Genomic DNA, 22,909 nt, shown 5'->3' on the forward strand with positions numbered 1-22,909 from the left:
TATAGTATATAGAGCAGTATAAAGAAGTCATTATCTGTATGAAATTTTAGTTTGCACTGACTGCTCTAGTGATTTTTATGTAAAACTAGGCAAATATCTAGATGAGTTGATGTACCCCCTGGAAGACCTCTGCGTACCTCCAGGGGTACGTGTATCCCTAGTTGAGAACCACTGTCATACGGCATGACCACCCTGTAGTGCCTCCTGCTGGCCAAACATGGTGCTGACGGCACTTCCTGACTCCGTTTCTTTCCTCAAGGTGAGTCTCCTCAGCTCTCCATACACTGTGCTGGAGATGCATCTTAGCTCTCTGGCTAAGTTGCAAACAAAACTTACACCCTCTTTAGGTGGCACAAACACAAACTAAAAAGGTTCTTCCACTTTTCATGGGCTTCTCTTTGGCTCACGCTCTGGGCCCTGTTCCCGCCCCTTTTTTGGCTACCTTTCAGAATCTTTCTGGCTCTGGGATAAAGCACTTGGCTCCCAGGCTGGTTCCCCTGGAGTCCCCAGCCTCCTACAAACCTTGGCTCAGGGCCTTCCAGAGGAGTCTGACCATTCTCTGCAGTTCCACTCTCAGACTGATCTCTCACTGACTTTCTATAAGGTCCAGGCGTCCATGAAGCTATCACCTGATCCTTCTTAGTTCCACCACCTCAGGCTGGGAAGCAGCTAGTTAATTATGGTACAAGCATGACTGGTTCCCCATTGCCCTGCACCTTGTATATTCATTAAGCCAGTGCAAATGAGTGAAGAGTGGATGAAATCATTGCTATTTCCATTGGAGAGCATTATATGCTCACTTTACATTGGTGCAAATAAAAACACAAGGAGAATTAGGCCCAAAGGCTCTGATTATTTTTTTTTTTTGCAGAGTCTCAGCCTGGCCTTCAGTAATGTAGATGCAAAATTGTGGGTCCCAATTCAACTCTCAGCTGTGACAATGTGCATGGTTCATTCACAGAGAGTCTAGCCCCAGATGAAGGACTCTGCTGATGGGTTCAGCCAGCTCTAGGGTCGGGCCACCAGCATTGAAGCTCTTCAAGTTTTCTATCCACGTGGTCCTGTGTCTGCCTAATAAGCTTTGATCAGTGACCAACTTCAGAGATACACATTCCTTCTTGATTAAGGTAAAAAAGGATTGTCTGGACATGGAGTCAAATGCTGAAGCAACAACAACAAAGGGGAGTATTATTCTCTGGAGCTGTCGTGATTTAAGAGGAAGGAGCTGCTTCAGAGACAAAGGCTAGATTTGTGCAGCAGAAATCAGTGGGGAAAAACATGCTGCTCTGATTTCTGCTTAGCCCTTTTTACTCTTCTGTCTCAAAACACTTCAGCAGCAGAAGAGGCAAAGGTCCCATCAGCCATCCCCTCCCCTCCAGAGCTGCAGGATTCTATTTTCATACAGTTCTCATTCACCTGCACAGGGATCAGATCGCTCCAGATTTGCAGAATAGTTAGGGATTCCCCAGCACTGTGAAACCGGATCATTGCCAGAGCTTGTTGGGAAGTAAGGAACTGGGGTGAGGTCTGTAAACCCTCTGTAAAGGTGGATTCTGCTTTGGGAGAGTTCCTGAAATGCCAATGGCAGGTGGAGGCAGAAAGGAAGTCTGTGATCAAGGCCAACTGCTAACTAAAAATAACCCGGGCAGTTACAGAGTAGGGAACAGCTACAAGATGAGTAGGAGGCAGCAGCAGGGAGTACTGTTTAGGTGGAATTAACCACAAGGTTTGCAGTCAGACATGTTGAGCTGATCATCATGATTCCTGCTGCACAGGTTTTCATGGGAGGATATTTGTGCATAGGGATATTAATGTGCATTCAGGGGGCTATTGAATGTGATGTTATTTAACATTTGCAAATAGAACCGCGCATATGTGGGGATTGCACAGGACTTACTGAAGTGCATAGTGGGATAACTGTCCATGTGTGGTTATTTATTGCGTAGGACTGGCAAAGCAGATCCAGACAAGCAGACTTTCTCCAACTGTGCAGATGTGATATCTGACAATGGAGTCTGAGAATCAGCTACAATGAGCACTTGGGAAATTGAGGTGCTGTCCCCCTGTCCTTTCTCTGCAGCTATTGCTGGCTAAATATTTGAACTAAATTGTTTCAGTGATGCACTTTTAAATAGTGTTCACCATTCTGAATGGCGAGGCGACCACCCAGAGTTCATCATCTGGTTTAAATTTACCTCGTGAAAGTCAAAAGGGCCATTGCTAGAGGAGCTTAACCAACCTGCTCTGCAGTTTTCTGGCATCTACTAACTGTTATGGGTTATAGGGAATTATTCACACTGTATGACATGTATTATATGGACTTCTTAAAATGCCTTGATTACAGTATTGTGTTTTTACAGCATCATGTTTGCAGTGCTGCAAGGACTGGGTTCTTGGAGCTCTTTCTAAAAACCCCTTTTTGGTGCCTGAATTTCTAGCTGGGAATCAAATGTCTTTGCACAGAGTGAAGTATTGTTTGGAAGCAAAATAATGTAGAGGGTTTCTCCCCCAAAGACCTGTTTCTGGTTGGCTGATTTTTGTAACCCCCACCTCCCAAATATAGCATGTACTGTACTCAGGCTAGCACTGCTTGCCCCTTGAAATAGATACCATCTTTTTCAAAACGACTCAGGAAAGGGTTAAATTATAGTTTATTATCAGATGTGGTTTGAGCTGGGACAAGGAACTAGAGTAGTCAACATTGTATTTCAAAAATAAGGGTCTGTTTTCTTAGTATCCCTGCCTTACCCCATCTCCTGATATTGATTATCATTATTAAGAATAATTAATGACACACAGCACTCACCTACATTCACCAGTGCTTTTTGCAGCACTCAGCAACTCCTGATCTTCTTGCACAGAGATGAAAAATAAGGGACTGTTGGCAACCCTACTAGGAACTGAAGTTTATAGGTAGCAATAAACTATTGGGTAACTAACGATCTGCTCCGTGAGACCAAATCATTCAATACTTTATATTGGTTCCACAGTTCAAATGGGCCTTTCTTCCTTTCCTTCTCCCACCTCTCCCCACTATATAAGGTGACGCACCATACGTTTGGTACGCACATGCTACCTTGAAGCTTACCTTCCATTTTATTCTTACATGCAAGCGGGTTCTTGTGCTAGCTGTTCCCATTACAGACATGACTCCTAGGTTTATATTGTGCAAATAAAGGTTGTATTTTTTTAAATTAAACAAAACAAAGGTGCATATTCAGCTCAGGTGTCACTCCTGGTGCCGAGCCTTCTCTGCCATTTAATCACATGCCCCTTAGTGATTCAGCAAGAATTGCAATGTATTGTTTAATAAGCGTTCCCATCAGGACTGCGTTTCAGCTGTGCCCCAGCCTACCCTTCCATTTGTGGGGGCAAATCAGGTATCTGTCCTACAAACCATATTTGTGCCCACAATTGATGGCAGGTGCAGAAAAATATGGGTGCAGTTTTACAGGCACAAATTGTACTTTTTTAGAAATTGTTATGCGGTGTCTGTAACCATAGCAGTAATATTTATAAAAAAGAAGAACAGGAGTACTTGTGGCACCTTAGAGATTAACAAATTTATTAGAGCATTTGTTAGTCTGTAAGGTGCCACAAGTACTCCTGTTCTTCTTTTTGCGGATACAGACTAACACGGCTGTTACTCTGAAACCTGTCAGTAATATTTATATGTGCTATGTACATTAGCAGATTTAACATTCACTCATTTCTGCGAAGGTAATGATCCAGCTATTCTGGTCTCTCTGTAACTAAAGAAGAAGTCTATGAAGATCAAAATATGTTCTACACGTTTGGGGCAGGATCCTTCAAATCTTTAGTCATGTAATACTTTACTCACGTGAATACACCTCTCATGAACAAGAACTACTTGTCAGAAAGATTTGCAGGGCTGGGTCCTTAGATTATATTTTCACCTTCTCCCAGTTGAAGGAATTGATTGTTTTACCTCTCTGCCTTCTGAATCCAGCTGCATTGCAGCTTGCCTGGGAGTCACCGTTACAGTGAGTTATTATAGTTTCATACAGTTATGGAAACTGAACGACTCAGTAAAAAGAAACCCATTTTACATGTCTGTGTTACGCCTTTTACTGAGTGTTTGCAATAGCTGCTGACTGCACTGCTCCTTTGTATGGCATCAATGCTATATTTTGTGTGAACGGAAAAGTTATTAGAAATCACATTGATGGGAAACCTGCAGTAACTGGGAGCCCTAACTTTTCAATACCTCTTTTAATCCAGAAGAACCAGACCTTGATGTGTTGTGTGTGCATGTGTATTTATAAATGATATATTTTGGTTGCTTCACCCACAAATAAAATTACAGCCTTTTCCGAGGTTGAGGAATGTACTGCCCAGGTTCAGCGGCACCAACATTACACAACAGTTAAGAATAGGGAGTGAAAAAAAATGTGGCCATTTGAAATTCACCAGGGAACTTAGGTCAGCCAGGGGGTTAATTACCCAAGGCAGAATGTAGCCAGTTACTTAAGTCATATATCACCTGCCCGGTGCTGAGGGGCTCATGAAATCTACCATAATACATTATTAACCTGTTTCCCTGAGCAGTGGAGGGAGGAACTGATCTAGTGAATTAGGCCAGATTCTCCTCTGTCCTGCACCTCAGGCAGTCATTTATAGCAGTTCAAAGTGTGTATAAAACGCAGCTAAATTGGAATGGTAATGGTTCACACCCCCTTTGCACTGGTGTAAATAACTGCATAAGGTGCAGGGCAATGGAGAATCTGGCCGAATCTGTTTTACTGGTCAATGCCTAATTTCTCCATAGCCAGAGGTCACAATATTGTATGTGAATTGACCTGTGCTGTGTTATGCAGAAGGTCAGGCCAGATGTTTGTAATGGTCAATTCTGTCCTTAAAATCTATGACTCTATGACCGCCAAAACACTCTCTAATTCGCAAACATTGCCCATGGGGATCCCCAAACCGTCAAGTCAATGCAATTTGTATATTTGGACAGGCACACTCACTCATTCTCCTCTGGGACCTTCACAGTTAAAGGGTTTTCCAAACACATGCCAGTGATGGAATAGGGAAGAAAAACAAAACCACTCCCATGCTGTTTATGATGAATGCAGATAAAGGCTGAACAGGTGTGAATAATTTTTCAATTATATAAAATTCGAATATGATGGACATTTTTTCTGATTGAAATTTCCACTAGCACACACCTTTGCTTGCCACCCTATTCTGTACATGCATGGACATGAAAAACTCAAGACAAATCAAATGGATATGATTATGACCTGTCAAGAAAATTCCATACAATTAACCACATCACTACATAAAGTAGTGAAACTCTATAGCTATTAAAGTCCAGTTCATGTACCGGGCAACAAAGTACTCTCAGAACCTTACACTTTAACTTGTGCCAACAAGTTTATTCCTGTTTAGATTTGTAGGAATCATGTGTACTTCAACGTGCTCTGGGAACTGAGTCCCCTCTTGTTTATCCTCATGTAGCTTCATTAACTTCAGTGGAGTCACTCCTGATTTACCTCGGCATGAATAAGAAGGAAGTCAGACTCAAATCTGGACCAGATCCTGTGATAGTCTAAATTCATTCCATGTAGCTATGCTGTTGTAAATCAGGAGTAACTCTTTAAACCAATGGAGTTAAAGCCATTTACAGTAGGGGGCCGGGGGTCTGTTGATATGGACCTGAATGCTGCGCATTTAAACAGGCACAAAAAACTCAGCGCATTAGAGTTGTGGTATTTATACCAGCTGAGGCTTGGTGTCTATTTACAAATACAGAGAATTTAAATGTGCCTCACACTACTGGATGGTTAATTGTATGCAATATATTTTATCTTTGAAATTACAACTACAATTAAAATCCAAAGAAATCTTATTAATATTTGTACATTTCCCACAGAAATAAATCAATGCTCTGAAGACAAGGAATAATTCTAAATCTGAACTATCAACGGGCTAATAATACATAACAGTAGGTGCACCACATGTGTGTGCATGTGGGTCCAAGCAGAGATGTGTATTGGTGTCTCTATGTTTAGACTTGCACTGCACGTGCTCTGTGTGTGTGTGTGTGTGTGTGTGTGTGTGTGTGTATTCTATGAGTGTTAGCTCCAAAGCCCGGCGTGTGGCAGAGTTAGACGCTGCACTCTGTAGCATTTTGTACGAGACGAGGGGAAACAAACCCCAGTTTGTTTAGGCAGCAGAGGTGAGAGTGTTTTTAATGAGTGCTCGATGGGCACCCAGTGCAGTTCCCTCTTCTCTCCAGCCTCTGACGCTCACTTTCCCGCTCCCAGCCTTTCGCTGTCACGTTCATGTGGACTCTGGCTTCACCCGCAGCTCTGCGAGCTGGCAGGTGCGTGGGTGGATCTGGGCATCTATTTCGCATCACGCTCTGTCTCTGTCAGACAGCGCCCGGCCACGCTGGAAAGCCGCTGATGAGACCCTGCTCCAGGAGCCCGATGCCCGTGTGGGTGTGACCTGCCCGGCTGGCCCCCTGCCCTGCGCCGGCCCCTGGGGGTGGGTGGGGCGCCGCCTGCCCCCTCTCCCCGCAGCAGCCCCGCTCGCTGCAGTGTCAAAGGGGGAGGGGTCGGCTCCTTCCCCCGGGCCCCGCGCCCGCGATGCCGGGTTAAATGGGGCTGCCGCTGCCCCAGCCCCTCTCAGTTCAGGACAGGCCAGTGGCTGGAGCGGGGTCCCCGGGCGCAGCACCCACCTGTACCAGCAGCACGGGGGTGTCCTCCGCCCGCCTTCCGCTCGGCTCCGCAGCCGCCCCTCCGCGCTCTCCAGCCGGCCGAGGTGAGTGAGGGGCTCCGGGGGCAGCAGGGCACCTGCAGGGCAATGCGCAGCGGTGGGCGCACGGGCGCGAGGCTGCCCCTCGCCGGACCCGCGAACCCCATCCCCGCGGGGCGATGGGTCACTCCCGTGTCGTGCGCTCTGTGCCCCAGCGGAGAATGGGGGGCGATCCCCGGTCCCCCCGGGGCTCCCTACCCCAGTGCCCCCCGCCAGCCAGAGGGGAGCGAACCCCCCTGGGGGCTACACACCCCAGTGCCCTCTGCCAGCCAGAGGGGAGCGAACCCCTGGGGGTTCCCCATCCCAGTGCCCCCCACCAGACAGGGGAATGATGCCCAACCCCCTGCGTCTCTCCAATGCTGTGTCCCCTGAATGATACTGAACCCCCTAGGAACTCCCCATCCCAATGCCCCTTGCCAGCCAGAGGGGAGCAATCCTACTAGGGGCTCCCTGTGCCCAAAAGTCCCCACGCCTTTGGCCCCTTCCAGTGCAAAACCCTTCTTGCCCGCTAGGAGCTGCACACTCCAAGTGGCTCTGCCTCCTTCTCCAGCCAGAAGGAAACAACTAGACTGTAAGTTCTTTGGGGCAGCAACTGTATTTTTGTTCTGTGTTTGTACAGCACCTAGCACAAAAGGGGTCCTGTTCCATGTCTGGGACTCGTAAGCACTACCACAAGGGTTCCCCATCCAGCATGTTCCCTACTACCCCACTTCCCAGCTAACTGCTTGTCAGGGTACATGAGCTGTCCATGTCTTTGTCTTGTTGGTAGGTGTTGGATGTAATGGACTGGGCTAAGAAACAGGCCGGACACAGAGAGGATGGTGTGATGATGAGTTGTTTGTATAGCACCAGCAGCATAGTGGGCACTCGTGCATGGTGTCAGGGGAATGGTATGGGGGAGGTGATAGAGATGTATGTCTTAGGAAGAAAATTCCCTTTTAGCTCAGCCCTCTCCACTCCCCCATGTGCCTGCAAAATGTAGGAGCTGCTGTCTGCTTGATCAGAGACCCCAGCCGTTGCAACCTCTCTGCTCAGTCTGACACCCAGGAAAGCTGGGAAGTTTATAAAGTTAGTCCAAATAATTCTCAGGGGAGCTGAGCCCCAGAATGGTGCTTGGCGGAGCAGAAGCTCTCAGGAGCCAAGACATGGAATGGTGCTCGCAGACAGCTGAGACTGGGCATGGTGCTTAGACGCAGTGGGAGCTCACAGGGGCTGAGACCTGGCATGCCACTTGGAGCGTGCAGGAGCCCACGGGAGCCAAGCTCAAGGAGAGGCTCATAGGAAGCTGGTGCTCCCAGGTGTTCAGAGGTAGAAAGAGCTCATGGGATCTGAGATCTAACACCATGGTCAAAGGGAGCAGGAGCTCCCAAGGGCCAGGTCTGGAGGCATCACTGAGAAGAGGTGAGAGGTGAGTCTCCCAGAAGCCAAGTCCTGGGCCCCAGAGCTCAGAAGGATCGGAGTCCTAGCATCTCTCCTGCATTAAAAACTGCCTGAGTGAGAAGAAAGAAAGGATGCAAAGATCCGAAAAATGAAGTACCTGGTCAGTGGGAATACTGTGTGAAGGAAAACCAGAGAGAAGGAAGGAAGGGACATGCCCTGCACAGCTTTTGCCTGTTTCCCCTGAGACCCTGGCATGCCAAAAATCAACTTTCTTCTCTGCCTGCCCACCCTATGCTCTCCACCCAGGTTCAGATCTAAACTGCAGCAATCCAGGCCCCCCCACTCTTTCCTTCCTATGTGGAGTGCTCTGCGCTGGGGATGTGGTACTGGGAATAACTGAGCATGCTCAAAAATCTGTATGTTGCAATTTAGGAATAATGTGGGGGACCCACTCTGTCTCTGGAATACTTTTCAGCTCTCTTTATATTCACATTGGAGATTATGCTCCAGTAAGCTGTTCCCAATTGTGTGGGTGACTGATTTTACACTGCATGTTCACCATCTGCCTGTATTAGGAAAGTTCCTGCAGATACTATCCAGAATCTGATTTGACAATGAGGTATACAAACTCATATACATGCCGTGATGTAGCATACCAAGCATTAGAATGTCTGGATTGTCTAACAAGATATGCACATAATTGTGCTCTTAATTTGTTTGCACTGTTACTGCACTCATACATGCAAACTGGATAATTGCAAAGGCAGATGGTAATTATATATATTTGCATAAGCATGCAATCATGATAATTACGCAGGAGAATTAGGTATTCAGTTATGTGTACATTTCACAAGAGCAATTATGCAGCTAATTCGTTTGAAAAATTAGACTGTTATACATTCGTAGTATCTGTGTTAATATGCAATAATCTGAACTAAACCAAATTAAGCAGATGTAGAACATGAAGTTATTTGCTTTTTCCCATTGTGCAGCATGGAGCAAGGGCAGCATTTGTGATGGTGCAGAAATCATTGGGGATTCATTAGGAGGCTAACGTGCAAAGGAACACTGTAATTTGAAAGGAGCCTACCACATATATAAAGTGACATGGGGGACGAGCTCCTGAGACTAATACAGGTTTACTTGGGCCACAGCTGCCAGGAAATGTATCAGTTTAATATTGAGAATGCAGGGCCTATTCACGCAGTAAGAAAGCCAGTGGGACTTCTGCCTCATTTGAGCCCCAGTTGTATGTGGACTAAAGTTGTTACACTAAAGTTCCCTGCATAGGGGGACCAGACAGCAAATGTGAAAAATCGGAACAGGGGATGGGGGGGGGGTAATAGGAACCTATATAAGAAAAAGACCCCAAAATCAGGACTGTCCCTATAAAATCGGGACATCTGTTCACCCTATCCCTGCAGAAGCTTCTCCTTACCTTATAGAGGAGCCTTTGATAATGAACAGATTTTGTAATAATAAGAAGAATTAATAATAGGCACTGAACATGTAGTTCAGAACTACCGTTAGAAACTGAGTTTCAGAAGCGGGTCCAAATGGTCCATTCTGGGATGTCATTAGATTTGCCTTTGATCTGTGCAAAAACCCAGAGCAAAATCCTGCTCTCAGATCTACCTGGTAACTCTCAACGGTGATATTCTTCTCTCAGAGCATGGCTCAGTGAAGTGAATGGATCTTTTGCATCCGGAAGGCATGCAGAAGATTTTGGTAATTTTGGTAAAACGACACTTTGTGTCTAAGCAGACAGGCCATTACTGCATTCCGCTGGAAATGTTATTCAAACACTTCCATAAACTCCACGAAAAGGAAGAATTAAAAAACACGTAATGAGATTAGACAGGCTGGAGCTTGGGAGTTGCCTTTAAAGATGCTTTTGTTGGCACTAACTAGTCTGCACTTGCAGGCAGTTTGTGGTCCTAGACGGGCCTAGTGCTGTGATTGCTCCTAATACAGTATTTCCCTGGAGGTTTCCAGCAGGAGTTGGAGGTTTTCAAGGGAAATCTTTGCTTAAATGGTTTAAAAGTTTCCAAGAGGGACCCCTTCGTTAGATTTCTGAACAATGCCTCTCCCTTGTTAAAACCCGGAAAAAGCATAAAATGAAATTTACAAATGTTTGAATGAACAGGGCTGAAACATATGAAGGATGAGGTGCAATGTCGTACATGTGTGAGTGAATGATGGCCAGATGCTAGTCTGAGTAATGAAGAGGGAAAAAATGTTTGTGAAAATAATTCAGTTGTGTTTTTAGAGAAACTTGTTGGAAATCTGCTGTTTCCAGAGAAACTGACTAACCTCTTTATACCGAAAGTCAAACACAAGCATCACCTGGGAGTGGTACAGGGCTGAGCTGCCCATTTGACTTGTTGACAGTAAAATAATTATCTAATGTAATAACTTTATCTCCACCTCTGGCCATATGGTAGCAGCTGGAACATCTGGGTTCAATCCACTTAATGTGAATTCGCCCAGATTTTAATCAGAGCTGGCATAAGGATTTCATTCAGAGGTCAGTCACTGAAATCCAGCATTCACACTTCTTTGTTACCTGCTGCTGGCGCTGGAAGAATTGGCCCTCTGTAGATATTTGCAACACAGACATAGCTTTCAGTGTCATGTAACATTTTTAGCGGTTAGAAGGGTTCTTTTCCCTTTCCAGTCTTGGCAAGATAAGGTTCTAAAAATAGCCTGGTTCAAACAGGGAATGGTATAGAAATGTGCATAAAATATGCTACACAGGCTACATGTTCGGGGTTTTTTTTTTTTTTTTTTGGTCAGGATAAAATTCTAGAGCATCTTGTTTCAGTTTTAACTTTAATAAGCTCACAGTAAAATGACAAAATATTGTATTCCATCTCTAAATGCAATATTGTAGGAGCAGGCAAAAATAATGCTCCTGTTCTTGGGTTTCTATTTCCCTGGGGTCTGGTGAGCCTCTTCTGTCAAGCAGAGGTGTGTGTGTGTGTGTGTGTGTGATGGGAGAAAATTGCTAAAATGCCCCTATAAGTAGATACTTATATGGACCACTCTTTCCACAATAAATTTAAGCATCTTATTATCTTGAATGCTTTTATCCTCGTAACACCTCTTGCAAGATGGAGAAGTGCTATTACTCCAATTTACAGATGGTAAACTGAGGCATGGAGATGCTAAGTGACTTGCCCAAGCTCACATGGGAAGTCTGTGACAGAGCAGGGAATTGAATGCTGGTCTTCCAAGACTCAGGCTACTACTGGACTATCACTGGACTACCATAGGACTATCTTTCCCCTCTTCAGTGGTGGGATTTTGGTGTGCTTGATGAGCTGTCTAAATCCATTAGTGGAGTATGTTGGGCTTTCTTCCCCATGCAGAATAAATTTGTAGAATCTATCTATCATATCGTAAGGCACCTTATATCTTAATGTCTAAGCTTCTTTCTCTTTTTTTGATGCAGCAGAAAAGTTTGCATGCAGCTCTGATGAGAACTTTGTGAACACAAGCCGAGTTAGCACAAAGTACAGCTGGTTCACACATGCAGATCAGGAGTACTTGTGGCACCTTAGAGACTAACAAATTTATTAGAGCATAAGCTTTCGTGGACTACAGCCCACTTCTTCGGATGCAGTCCACGAAAGCTTATGCTCTAATAAATTTGTTAGTCTCTAAGGTGCCACAAGTACTCCTGTTCTTCTTTTTGCGGATACAGACTAACACGGCTGTTACTCTGAAACATGCAGATCAGAGTCAAACCAGGGCTGATTTCAAATTTGTCTGAGGTTCAAGTCAACTGCTTCTCAGCAGGGATCTAAATCCTGCTTTGTGGAATTGTAGAGACATCTGCTGAGTGTTTCCATTATGTGCCTCTGTGGGCACATCTACCCTACAGCTGGGAGTATGCTTCACAGCTTGAGTAGACAAACCTGTTCTAGTTAGATGGAGCAGTAATGCAGGCTACAGGAGTGTGGTTTCTAAAGTGCACTAAGGTGTTGCACATAAATTGGTCCATATAGCTCCTGCTGGTGTGCACTAAAGGTTCCCAAGTGCATTGTTTGAAACAGTACTACATTAAAGTGCTCTAGGGAGCATTGCAAAGAGATTATGCATGACGTTATATACCACCATACTGAGTAATGTATGGTATATACATTATTCATTACAGTATATACAAAGAGAGCCTTGAAACTCCCAATTTTTGGATACCTACATAAAAAGCAAAAATTGCTAAAAATAAACCCGAAAAATGAAATTAATAACCCAGTAAAACAGAAGCAGATTATATGAATGTTAATATGCTATATTACATTTAACATTATATTTAATATTATATTACACTATTTTGACATCATCAGAATGAAATGATTTAACATGATTGAAATGAAACATTTGGATGTTTCCAGACTGATATGTTTCAGAATTTCAGTTCTGTGCTAAGTTCAGAATTTTGCCATTTTGTTCCTAATTCGGAATGAAAACAGCTTTGAAATGTTGGAATTTCCTGCAGGACAGAAATTCCCTTTTCCAGCCAGCTCTAGTGTTCAGTTTCTTCCTTGTCTGAAGGTACCAGGGGAAGATGCGAATGTTGCACTGCAGGGCAGGCGCGTTTGTATGTACAAACAGGAAGCGTCCAACCCTTTGGTTGCTGGTCGTCCTCTTTAGATGCCAGTATAATGTCAGGAAGTACCTGGAATGTCTGGCAACAGGGCAAGTGCAGTCTCTAAGATATACCTGGAATGCCTGGCAGCATTTCTTACTATAAAGAGTCCTTTGCAGAGACTTGCCTGGTTTGGGATGGCGTGTCCAGCCAGAGGATATGGAAGAATAATCACCGACCTAATGAGAACCATTTGCTGATCTCATCTTTGCTCTCAGACACCCACAGCACAACAGAGAGGAGCAGACACCTGCTGTAGCTACTATTCTGTCTTTTTCTTTCTCTTGGTTTACGTAAGTCTCCAGCTGTGTGAACTAAGCACAGCTGATGGGGAAGGCAACATTAAACCCCAGCCTCTTTTACCATGCTACTGAAAAGGAGTCCTGCAAAGCTGTGAGTTACTGTTACACATAAGATGCGTGTGTGTGTAGAATTTGGGTCTTGGAGGATAAAAATGAGTCCCAAAACATTAGAAAGAACTGGGATTTTGCTTCCCCACTAGTGAAAAGAACAGGAATTTAATACAACATAGAAAAGCGTCACCCCTCCATTAAACCAGGACTGGCCCATTATTATTGTATTATGGTAGCATCTTGGGGCCTCAGTCACAGACCAGGGTCCCATTACGCCAGGTGCTGTACAAACACAGAACAAAAAGAAGTCACTGCCCTGAGGAGTCTACAATCCCAGCGCATTCGTGGGGAGTTAGCATTGCCAAAGGCACAGTACAATGGTGCTGTGCTCCTCCTTCCCAGCAGCTCTGCCCAATGCGTAACCGATCTCTTGTCATGAGAATGTTCACCCCTCAGCCAGCTGCTTAAATTGCCTCTCGCCTGCCTCCTCCCAGGATCCTCAGGAATGGAGGAGCTGCCCCTTTTAGTTTCGCACATGGCACGTATTTGTGTATAGGGTTATTAGGCCAGAGTGGGAAGGAAATAGCTGAATAATAGTGCGTGTTTCAGGGGGCAGAGCACTAATTTCCACTAAGAAAGGGGTTAACCCTTTGCTCACGCTCATGCAAGGGCTCAGGGGAAATGATGAAGCAGGGCTGGGGAGAAATGGCTCCATCAAACTTGGGGGATGAGGGGGAGAGGCAGGGAACGCTGTAAGAACAGCTTCTTGCAACGCAGAAGGAGAATCTGCTTGAGGAAGGCCAGGTGTCTGCACCCAGGGAGTACAGGGTTTTCCCTGTGGGAAGGGTACTGTGTGACTGTTCGGTTTTCCCTTTTCTTTGTGCAGTGAGCACACCTAAAAGCCACTGAAGAATGAAGATGCTTGTGACTTGTTTTGGTTGGTCCCTACGCCAGCTTCCATGCTCAGTGTGCTGTTAGTGTTGCTAAGTGTGGGCATAATGTAGCCAACCAGGGAGGAGTATGGATACAAAGCCCACCCTGGCATGAGTCAAAAATCAGCTGAGTAGTTTGCACACCCCGGCTCTGCAGCCTGACTGATCTAATGACGCCTCAACTAGAGGGAACCAGGAGACCTGGCTTCCAGGCTTTGCCACGGACCTGCTGTGTGACCTTGGCAAATCACCTCTGTGGTGTAGCTTCCCTCTCTGTGCAATGGGGGGAATGATTACCGACCCACCCTGCTTTCAGATCTGTGGATACAATGCTTTGTAAAAGACCACAGTATTATTATGTCTACTAGAGCTGGGTGCAGACAGGCAGTTCCCTCGCACGGAGCATTTAGATAGGCCACAAGTTGGTTTTGTTCTGATTAGGAACGAAAACCAAATACTTCAAAATTCTTCACCAAGGGAATGGAATCCCGGCTCTGGGGCAGTCCACTTGGTGGATTGCTATGGACCACAGGAGACCCTCCCCAGCCCTGTGACAGTCCACAGAGCTGGCTGCCCCAGAGCTGCAGACCTTAGAAGCTTGGACTCCCCAGCAAAACCTGCCTTCCAAACCTGCCTGGCAGCCAGGCCTCCATTGGAACCCTGCCTGGGTTCCATCAGAACTTCGGCAAAATCAGACGGTGTCTGTGGCACGTTTCAGTTTCTCCAATGGGCAAATTGTGATAAAATGATGTTTAGTTGGAATTTTTCCAACCAGCTCTAATTATTATTCTTGTCCCCTGTGTACATACCAGGCGGAACTGGAGAAGCTCATGAAACTTTCTGGCTATTGTCCTTCCTTGTCCTCCACCAACTTTCCAAAAAGTCTTTCTCATGTGTACTTTAAGACTGACTGGCACCCAATCACAGACCCTTGGGGATATGCCCCACTCTCCTCTGGCCCTTGTTCTCAATCTGGTCATCTTTGCTATTGCCATTTTAGCAGGTGGAACACGCCGTTCTGAGTCTGAGACTTGTTTGCTCCTGGGGTTGTTGAGTAAAGCAGCAGAAATCCCAAAAATGCAGACAAGCTGTGTGAGTCACAGGAACACCATGGCAAGTCCAAGTGAAATGGCTGTGATTCCCGGGGTCTAATCCAGAATCCATTTCTCTGCCTAAGACACCGGGGTCAGAGATTTTTCTCAGTCTGCGAAAGTGCTTCAGCCCCCTGCGACTTCCATCCCCTCTCTCATCCACCCACTCACTCTCACATAGAGTCCAATAGGCAAAACCCTCCCAGCCTATGATAGCAACTGGAATACAGAGCTGATCTGCATCCCCAGGGCTTTCAGATCCCTGACCTGTGATTATGGGTCAGAAGTGGAATATTCCAAACGTTTCTATTAACCTGTAGCTAGGAAACAAATTGCCAAGGAGGCCACACTGAAATCTGAAGCTGCTGTTTTTCCTGAGAGTCAGGATTTGGCAGATAATCCAGACAGACAGATGGAGGCAATCTGAGCAGAGAGCAATGCAAGAGAGCTGGCACTGTGCTCGGATGTGCCAGCGTGTGTGGAAGCAGCAGCTGAGCTGACATACCTGTTTGCCCTGGGGGATCCATCGTGAAGTGGGGGAGGCCTCCTAGCCTGTGATCGCTCTGTGAGTTGAGAGGAGTCTGGAGTCACCATCTACAATTCTGTTGAGTACTTTTCCTGTGTTGCCCTCTTTTGCTCACGTATCAACCACCAGGTTGAGGCATCCTTCTGCCCAGTGCAAAGCAGCTGATTATTTATGTCCTTGTGCCGCTCTGAAAGTCAAAGAACTTCTATCTTGGCACCCCTCTTGTTTTGGAAACCTTTTTGTCTCCTTAGCCTGAGCCGAGGTTCCTATCACCCTGTGGTGCTGGAACAGCTCCCAGCAGCCTTTACCTTGAACAATCACACCCTGCCTGTATCTCTTTCACTTTATAACTGAGTCGTTATCGCCAAGGTCTCCTGATTATTTCCTAATTTTTCAGGCCTGCCCACTATTTGCTCTTCCTTTCAGCACCTGTTTCCCAGCTGTGTGCTTCCCACACGTCTCCCGCCTCTGCCAGACAAACAGCAGTGGTGGCAGAGGGAGATGGGGCAAAACAGAGAAGGGAGAGAGAGTCAAACAGGCACAGCCCAGCGGGCAAATCCCACCTCTCCCATGAGAAGGAGGAATGAAGAAATGACCGGGGTCACCCTGTGGGCTGTCATGGGTGCATGGCATGGCATGTCAACAGCTGGGACAGAGACGCCGTCTCTGAGCTGATGCTGCTATCCTAATCATGGCATCAGGCATATAAGCTGTGCTGCAGGGCCAGTATGCAGTAATGCCTGATGTCATGACTGGGATGCGGCATGCATTATTGTTACACAGACCCACCCCAGGCAGACATTAGCCTCCTCCAGCCCAGTGGAACTTTAAGAATTATTAAAGAATTAAGAGGATATAAAAAAATCCCCAACTGTTTTTTGTTAGTTTCTCTCCCTTACAGTTCATTCTTCTGTCTGTGCTGGCTTTGAAGTTACCCGGACACCGACAAACCTAGGCTCCATGCCAGCCTGCCACTGGAGTAAGGCGTGGACTCTAGAAACCTACAGTAATGTTATGCATGGCACAGCTGCCTAGAAATATTTTGTGGTTAACAACTGCTTTTTCCCAGAAAAATACCTCTGGAAAACAAATTTGTTAAAAAGGGGTGAAATGAAACAGATTTTGTTGGGGAGCAAGTGTTTCCTGCAGACTATTTCACTTGCAGATGTTTAGCTGCATCAGAGCAAGTGCCACTAAATTGTGTCAGCCTGTGTCAAGGAAGGCGGGTGACTAGTGTGATGTGATAATTTAATACCTTCATAGTGCACATTTCAGGAATATGCATTCCAAGCTGCAAGCAAACTTGCATTGTTCAGAAAGATTCATCACATCCTAGATTTTAAGGGCAGGAGGGATCATTATGATCTTCTAATCTCATGTCTTGCATAACACAAGCCAGAGAACCTCACCAAGTAATTCCTCCGCCAAGCCCATAACTTCTGGTTGATCTATAGCATCTCTTTTAGAAAGGTATCTAATCTTGATTTAGAGACTTCAAGTGATGGAGAATCCACTACATCCCTAGGTACGTTGTTCGAGTGCTTAATTATGCTCACTGCTAAAAACTTGTGCCTTGTTTCTAGTCTGAGTTTGTCTAGCTTTAGCTTCCAACCATTGGATCTCATTGTGCCCTTTTCGATAGATTAAAGTGCCTGCTACTATCAGAACACTCTTCCCTGTGTAGGTGCTTACAGACCGTGATCAAGTCAACTCAACAGTTTCTTGGTTAAACTAAACAGATTGAGCCTTTTAAGTCTCTCACTTCACAGAATATTTTCCAGATCTCAAATCATTCTTGTCACTCTTTTCTGACTTTCAGTCCTTTCCAGTTTTTCAACATTCTTTCTGAAGTGTGGACACCAGACTTGGAGACAGTGTTAAGGATACAGCTTTAAACCTACTAACTGGGCCTGCTTCCTTACAAGAGATTGATTCAGGGATTGTATATTGCCAGTTGGTGGTTAAATGAACACTCAAGTGATTAGTTATGACTGCAACCTTAGAGCGCTAAATAAATATTTATTGATGATTATTCTTAAAATGACTTACTGAAAAAATTGCTTTTTTATAATCTTGACTCCGTAAATGGTGCTGCCTCTCTCACAGGGAGATAGCTTATTAATGATATTTTCCAGCTTGGGGCCATAAATCTAACTTGCCCCACAACAATTTGAAGAGACTGATTTCCAAGGTGTAGGAGAATAGGAACTGCCCTACAGAATGAAATCAATGTACCATCTATTCTGATACCCTGTTTCCAACAGAGGCCAGAGCCAAATGATTCAGAGGAAGGTATAAAACAGTAAAAAGGTGTCCTCATAAACAAGAATTATGAAGTATCAGAGGGGTAGCCGTGTTAGTCTGGATCTGTAAAAGCAGCAAAGAGTCCTGTGGCACCTTATAGACTAACAGACGTATTGGAGCATGAGCTTTCGTGGGTGAATACCCACGAAGAAGTGCATCCGAAGGAGCGGGTATTCACCCACGAAAGCTCATGCTCCAATATGTCTGTTAGTCTATAAGGTGCCACAGGACTCTTTGCAAGAATTATGAAGTAACATAAGTAGGAAGAATCTTCTTAGCCGCAGGAAGTTTGTGGTTGGTTTTTGTCCTGGAGGTATGGACTGGTATAGGAACCATGAGGGCTCTAAAGGGAAAGACAGCTCTCTCAGTCCTACTCTTCACAGGTTGACTCTAAGAATATTTGCATGGCCAGTTATTGCAACTGCAATTATGATCCAGGTAAATGTCTGCAGAAATTAGGGCATGCAAATACGCACCTATTTTGCATACTTGAAAGTATGCCCGCATTCCTGAAAATCTAGGCCCTAAATATTTTTGTAGTGATTTTGTTTTCTTGATAATTAGATGAAGAGAATAGAATCTCACCCTCACCGTAATGAAGTTTTCCTTTAATCATAAGGCAGGGAGATCATCTTCCAGATAATGGCTTCATCGCCTGATTTACAGATTGACCTAGACCAACACCACCTTTGGCATGGTCCATGTCTTTGGAAACCTGTCATTTCTGAAGTGCCTTAGTTCAATACCATGTTGTAGCTTAACATTCTGTGACTCCAGATGACACCAGTCTTGGAGTGTGATCCTCTGGTGTCCTGGCTGTAACTCCAAGCAATGCCAGTGACATATCTGCCTCTGCTGGCAACGAATTACAGGTCTAAATGATCTTTAAAACTTATTCTGACCGACCTTCCTCTCTCTAAAGCAATTGCATAATAAGGATTTATCCCAAATCTGAGCAAAAGACAGAGAGACTGCTGGTTCAACTTCAGGGGCTGAAGTGACTTACACAATCAATTTGTTTGTATTCCAAAGAGATGGTGCCTTAAAACCTCTATTTTATCTCCTTAAGGTGATATTTCCGGAGACGTGCCTGTTATTTCCTTCCCCTGGCTCCGAATCAGATAACATGCAAACAAACCGCACCAGACCTGGCACAGTCCAGACCCTTTGCTGTGGTACCTTTCACCCTCCCTCCCGTTGCTTTGCTCTGGCTGCATTCCTTGCTTTGGGTTGTGCTGCAATTTGAATTTTAATGGCCATTTGCAGCACTCCTGTGGACATGTCTGGGCTATGAGCTGCTCTCCCATATTGGCCTGTGTGTTTGGGAATGTGGGGTCTCCTCGCCTCCTCTTGGATGGAATGTCCTGCCCGCAGAGACCTCAGCACAAAGAGCTCCATTGTGCATTTAAAGATTCAGGGCTAGAGCAGAGTTTGAGTTTCACTGTGCAAATCCATAAAGGGGGAGGGGGAGAATCAAGTTATTCTGAGGGTATCTATATAATTGCTTCCTATTTAGCTTTCACCCAGCATAAAGCACTATTGTTTGGCGGTGGCCATTAGTAGTATTCATTTATTTTACTCATACTGCACCATGATTGGTGCCTAATCATTGGTTGGTGCATTAATAAAAGCAAACAAATAAATAAGGATCCCCAAAGGGAGACAGGCAAATACAGTGAAGAACTCATAACCAGGGAGGGGAGAAGTGGGGGTGGACGTGACATCCTGAGGTTTTGAAAAAACAAACTAAATGTCTTTCCCTCTAAGAGCCCAAACACGCAGCTATCTACATCAGACAAATAAAATAAATATTGGAGCACAGAGGATGCAACCAAGGAATTATCTCGGGAAGAAACAGCTGCAAAACACTGGAGGTTCAATAAGGTAACATCTCTCTGCAGACAGGTCGCTGGATTCTGTGGGGAAGGATTGTAGGCACAAACTGATGGCCATTGCTCTTCAAGGCAGGGAGTGTGATTTACTCTGTTTGTACAGCACCTAGCACGTGGGGCCCTGTCCTGGCTGGGCTGGCATTTCATTCATGAGTGCTCAGTACATAGCCAGTGTCCCTCAGTCCAGTCTGGTGATCTATGGCAAGAGAAGGTGACTAGATAACTACTGTCTGACTTTCCCTGATACAGGCATCCTGCTCCTCTGTGTGCTAAAGAGGGCTGTGGTGCAACCGGGTATGAGAGTGTTTGGCTATAAATCAGATCTGCCCAGTTTATACAATAAGGCTTGTCTGACTGCCAGCTCAGCCCACTGTTTGCAAATCAAACTGAGCTCTTTCTGTTTGATGCGTCATCACCAACTGTAATGAAATTTAACTGCAATGATGTTGCTAAACCACAAAAGGGAAAACTCACCCATGTATCAAGAGGAATTTAGGGTGCTGGTTTGCAACTACTGGTGCTCTAGGCTGAAGTATTCAAAGCTGACCAAGGGATTTGGGCATCCAGTTCCCGTTTAAAATGAACTGGAATTGGGTGTCTGAATCACCTAGTCTTTGGAAATCTCATCCTTAACTTTTGTTGTTGGTCTTTGGCTGGCTCTCCCTTCCCTACTCCTGTCACTGGCTTGAATTCTCCCATAATTGCCATTCAGAGATCTTTTTGAGATGCTGGTGCATCCATTTAGACCCCTGTGGGTTGGTATTTTGGATCATTCACCCTGGACCAGGACAGTGACTATTGCTGACTTTCTGGTTCCCAGATATGTTCATATTTGCCTTATAAACATCCCAGAATAGCATTGTGATTTCCTGTCTTCTCCTTGCAGTGAACCTTGTAACCTCCAGAGGCTGCGTGCTCTTGGAGCTGAATGATGAAGCTGCTACTTGCTGTTCCTCTCCTCCTGCTCATCTTACCGACCTTAGAAGCCAGACCAAAGCCTGCAGGTGAGCAGTTGGCCAAAGCTGTGCAAATTACAAGCAAGGAGCTAAAGCCCTGGCTGATGTGCAAGTGTGTAAGTCAGAGTAATAGATACCCCCTACAGTTAGCTAGAGTCTGTGGTCAGGGCTGCCCAGAGGATTCAGGGGGCCTGGAGTAAAGCAATTTCGGGGGCCCCTGTGGGGCCTGGGGCAAATTGCCCCACTTGCCCCCCCCCAACCCGGGCGGCCCTGTCTATGGTTACCGTAAATTGTTAGCTCTTGCTTCCAAACCCATCAGCCAACAGAATCTGACTACAAATGAGCTGAGCACTAGGAGAAAAACCATGAAGAACTCTTTTGATTCCTCAGTCTTTGACCCCACAGTTCCTAATAGAGTAGCAGTAGTTAAAGGAGACAAACAAACTCCAAGAGCAAGGCCCAGGTGAGTGCGGAACTCCTTGCCAGTCCCACTGCAGCATGTGCCCGAGGTGTGAAAACTCCATCCTGAGCTCTCAGGAGGCCGAGGTTGCTAAATTAGTTCCAGTTTTAGGAGTAGCAAAGACGCCAAATGGAGAGACCAGATGGGCACATATTAAGATGTCCAGGCACTTAAAGATTGCACTGTTGATTCTGGGCAGCAGACATGGGGACTTCATGTGTTTGTTTAATATTTAGGGTCAGATTCTCCAAGGCTCGTGTAACAGGCAAACCAAACACACACTCACCGCCGTTGTACGTGCAAAACACACTGCTCCTGTTTGCAGGCACAGATTAGGTGCAAAAGGGGACTTGGGACCATTTGACATGGCTCCTCCATTGTGGGCTTCTTCTTAAGAAGTCTGTCTCATTTTATGCCTGAAAAACAGGAGCCTGCAAAACAGGATAAAAATCCAGGCAATGTTGGATTTAGAGGGGAATAAAAGAATTACCCACAGTGGTACTATTTAATGCTATTATTATTTAATGTTTGCTCTAGAAGGAACCAGGAAGCCTGCTTGTGGAGCCTTTTATTGTATGTGAACTGCAGCTGCTAAAGGGCAAGGCCATCTTATACACACACATGAACTGCTCCGAGGCGGTGCCCTTGTAGAGGGTTGTGATGCCTCATCCATTGTGAAAGCACAGATAGACAAGTGTCGTAATATACTTTTATATACCATGACTCCATGAGCGGGTGCAGAGATCTCAGGGCCTCTCCCTAACATGACCTCTCACAGCAGGGAGTCAGGAAAGACTGGACTGGTTTGATTTCCCCCCAAAATATTATAAAATGCTTGGGCACAAGCAGATAGATAGATAGACAGGAGAGTCTGCAGCCAAATTATAGCCTCCTTGGAACAGAATAGGGTTAATAACTGATAGCCTGACAGAGGTTAACCTCTACTTGAAGTTGACAGGGAGGGAGGGCTCTTGCTTGGAATCCTTACTACATGACGGTTCTGGCAGCACCACCCTAAAGCAGCAGACCCAGAGGACTCAGCTGGGAGGGAGTTGAAATTTGAAGGCGGGGGGGGGGGGGGGGAGAGGCGAGTTCTGTGCGACCCAGAGGGACCCTAGTGGCTGCAGATTGGTCTTCCTGTTTCCGACTATCTCTGGAATAGGCAGGGCTTGGGTTTTAGGAGAGGGCCTGGGAGCATCTTCTGTACGTGTAAGTCCCATGTGCCCCGACTGGCGCCTCATGGGTGCCAGTCCATCTGGGCTGCCCAGGCTGGTGCCCTTGTGTTGGCTCTGCTGGGCCTGTCTTATTTACATTCCTCCGCTAGCCCAAATCACAGCCCTCAGACTGTTGGCTGCATGTGGTGGGAGGAGAGTTTGGGGCCTCAGATGAAGGGACAGAAACTTCCCTGCGAGCTCAGCCAGGAAATCTTAGAACAGGGGTTGGCAACCTTTCAGAAGTGGTGTGCCGAGTCTTCATTTATTCACTCTGATTTAAGGTTTCGCGTGCCAGTAATACATTTTAATGTTTTTAGAAGGTCTCTTTCTATAAGTCTATAATATACAACTAAACTATTGTTGT

The 22,909-nt window shown here is 45.6% G+C and overlaps 2 protein-coding genes across 6 annotated transcripts in view; one reads left to right on the plus strand and one right to left on the minus strand.

Annotated features, from left to right (window-relative positions):
- The window catches only part of RBPJL (recombination signal binding protein for immunoglobulin kappa J region like), a 37,410-nt gene extending 21,545 nt beyond the window's left edge, over positions 1-15,865 (minus strand). The window contains exons 1-2 of the mRNA XM_065565895.1: positions 15,699-15,865; positions 6,710-6,824 (exon numbers count right to left, since the gene is read on the minus strand). Of these exons, the coding sequence (XP_065421967.1) occupies positions 6,710-6,824; positions 15,699-15,720 (137 nt within the window). The 5' untranslated portion in view covers positions 15,721-15,865. The remainder of the gene's footprint in view (positions 1-6,709; positions 6,825-15,698) is intronic.
- Positions 6,330-22,909, plus strand: part of MATN4 (matrilin 4) — a 31,147-nt gene continuing 14,567 nt past the window's right edge. For 2 of the 5 annotated variants that reach the window (XM_065565889.1, XM_065565892.1), the window contains exons 1-2: positions 6,351-6,792; positions 20,802-20,919. In XM_065565889.1, coding sequence (XP_065421961.1) covers positions 20,844-20,919 — 76 coding nt within the window. In that variant the 5' untranslated portion in view covers positions 6,351-6,792; positions 20,802-20,843. Of the gene's footprint in view, positions 6,793-20,801; positions 20,920-22,909 lie in introns of all 5 variants that reach the window. The other 3 variants (XM_065565891.1, XM_065565894.1, XM_065565890.1) reach the window with 2 other exon arrangements.

Source organism: Chrysemys picta, chromosome 13, assembly GCF_011386835.1.
Source record: "Chrysemys picta bellii isolate R12L10 chromosome 13, ASM1138683v2, whole genome shotgun sequence".
Lineage (NCBI taxonomy): Eukaryota > Metazoa > Chordata > Testudines > Emydidae > Chrysemys > Chrysemys picta.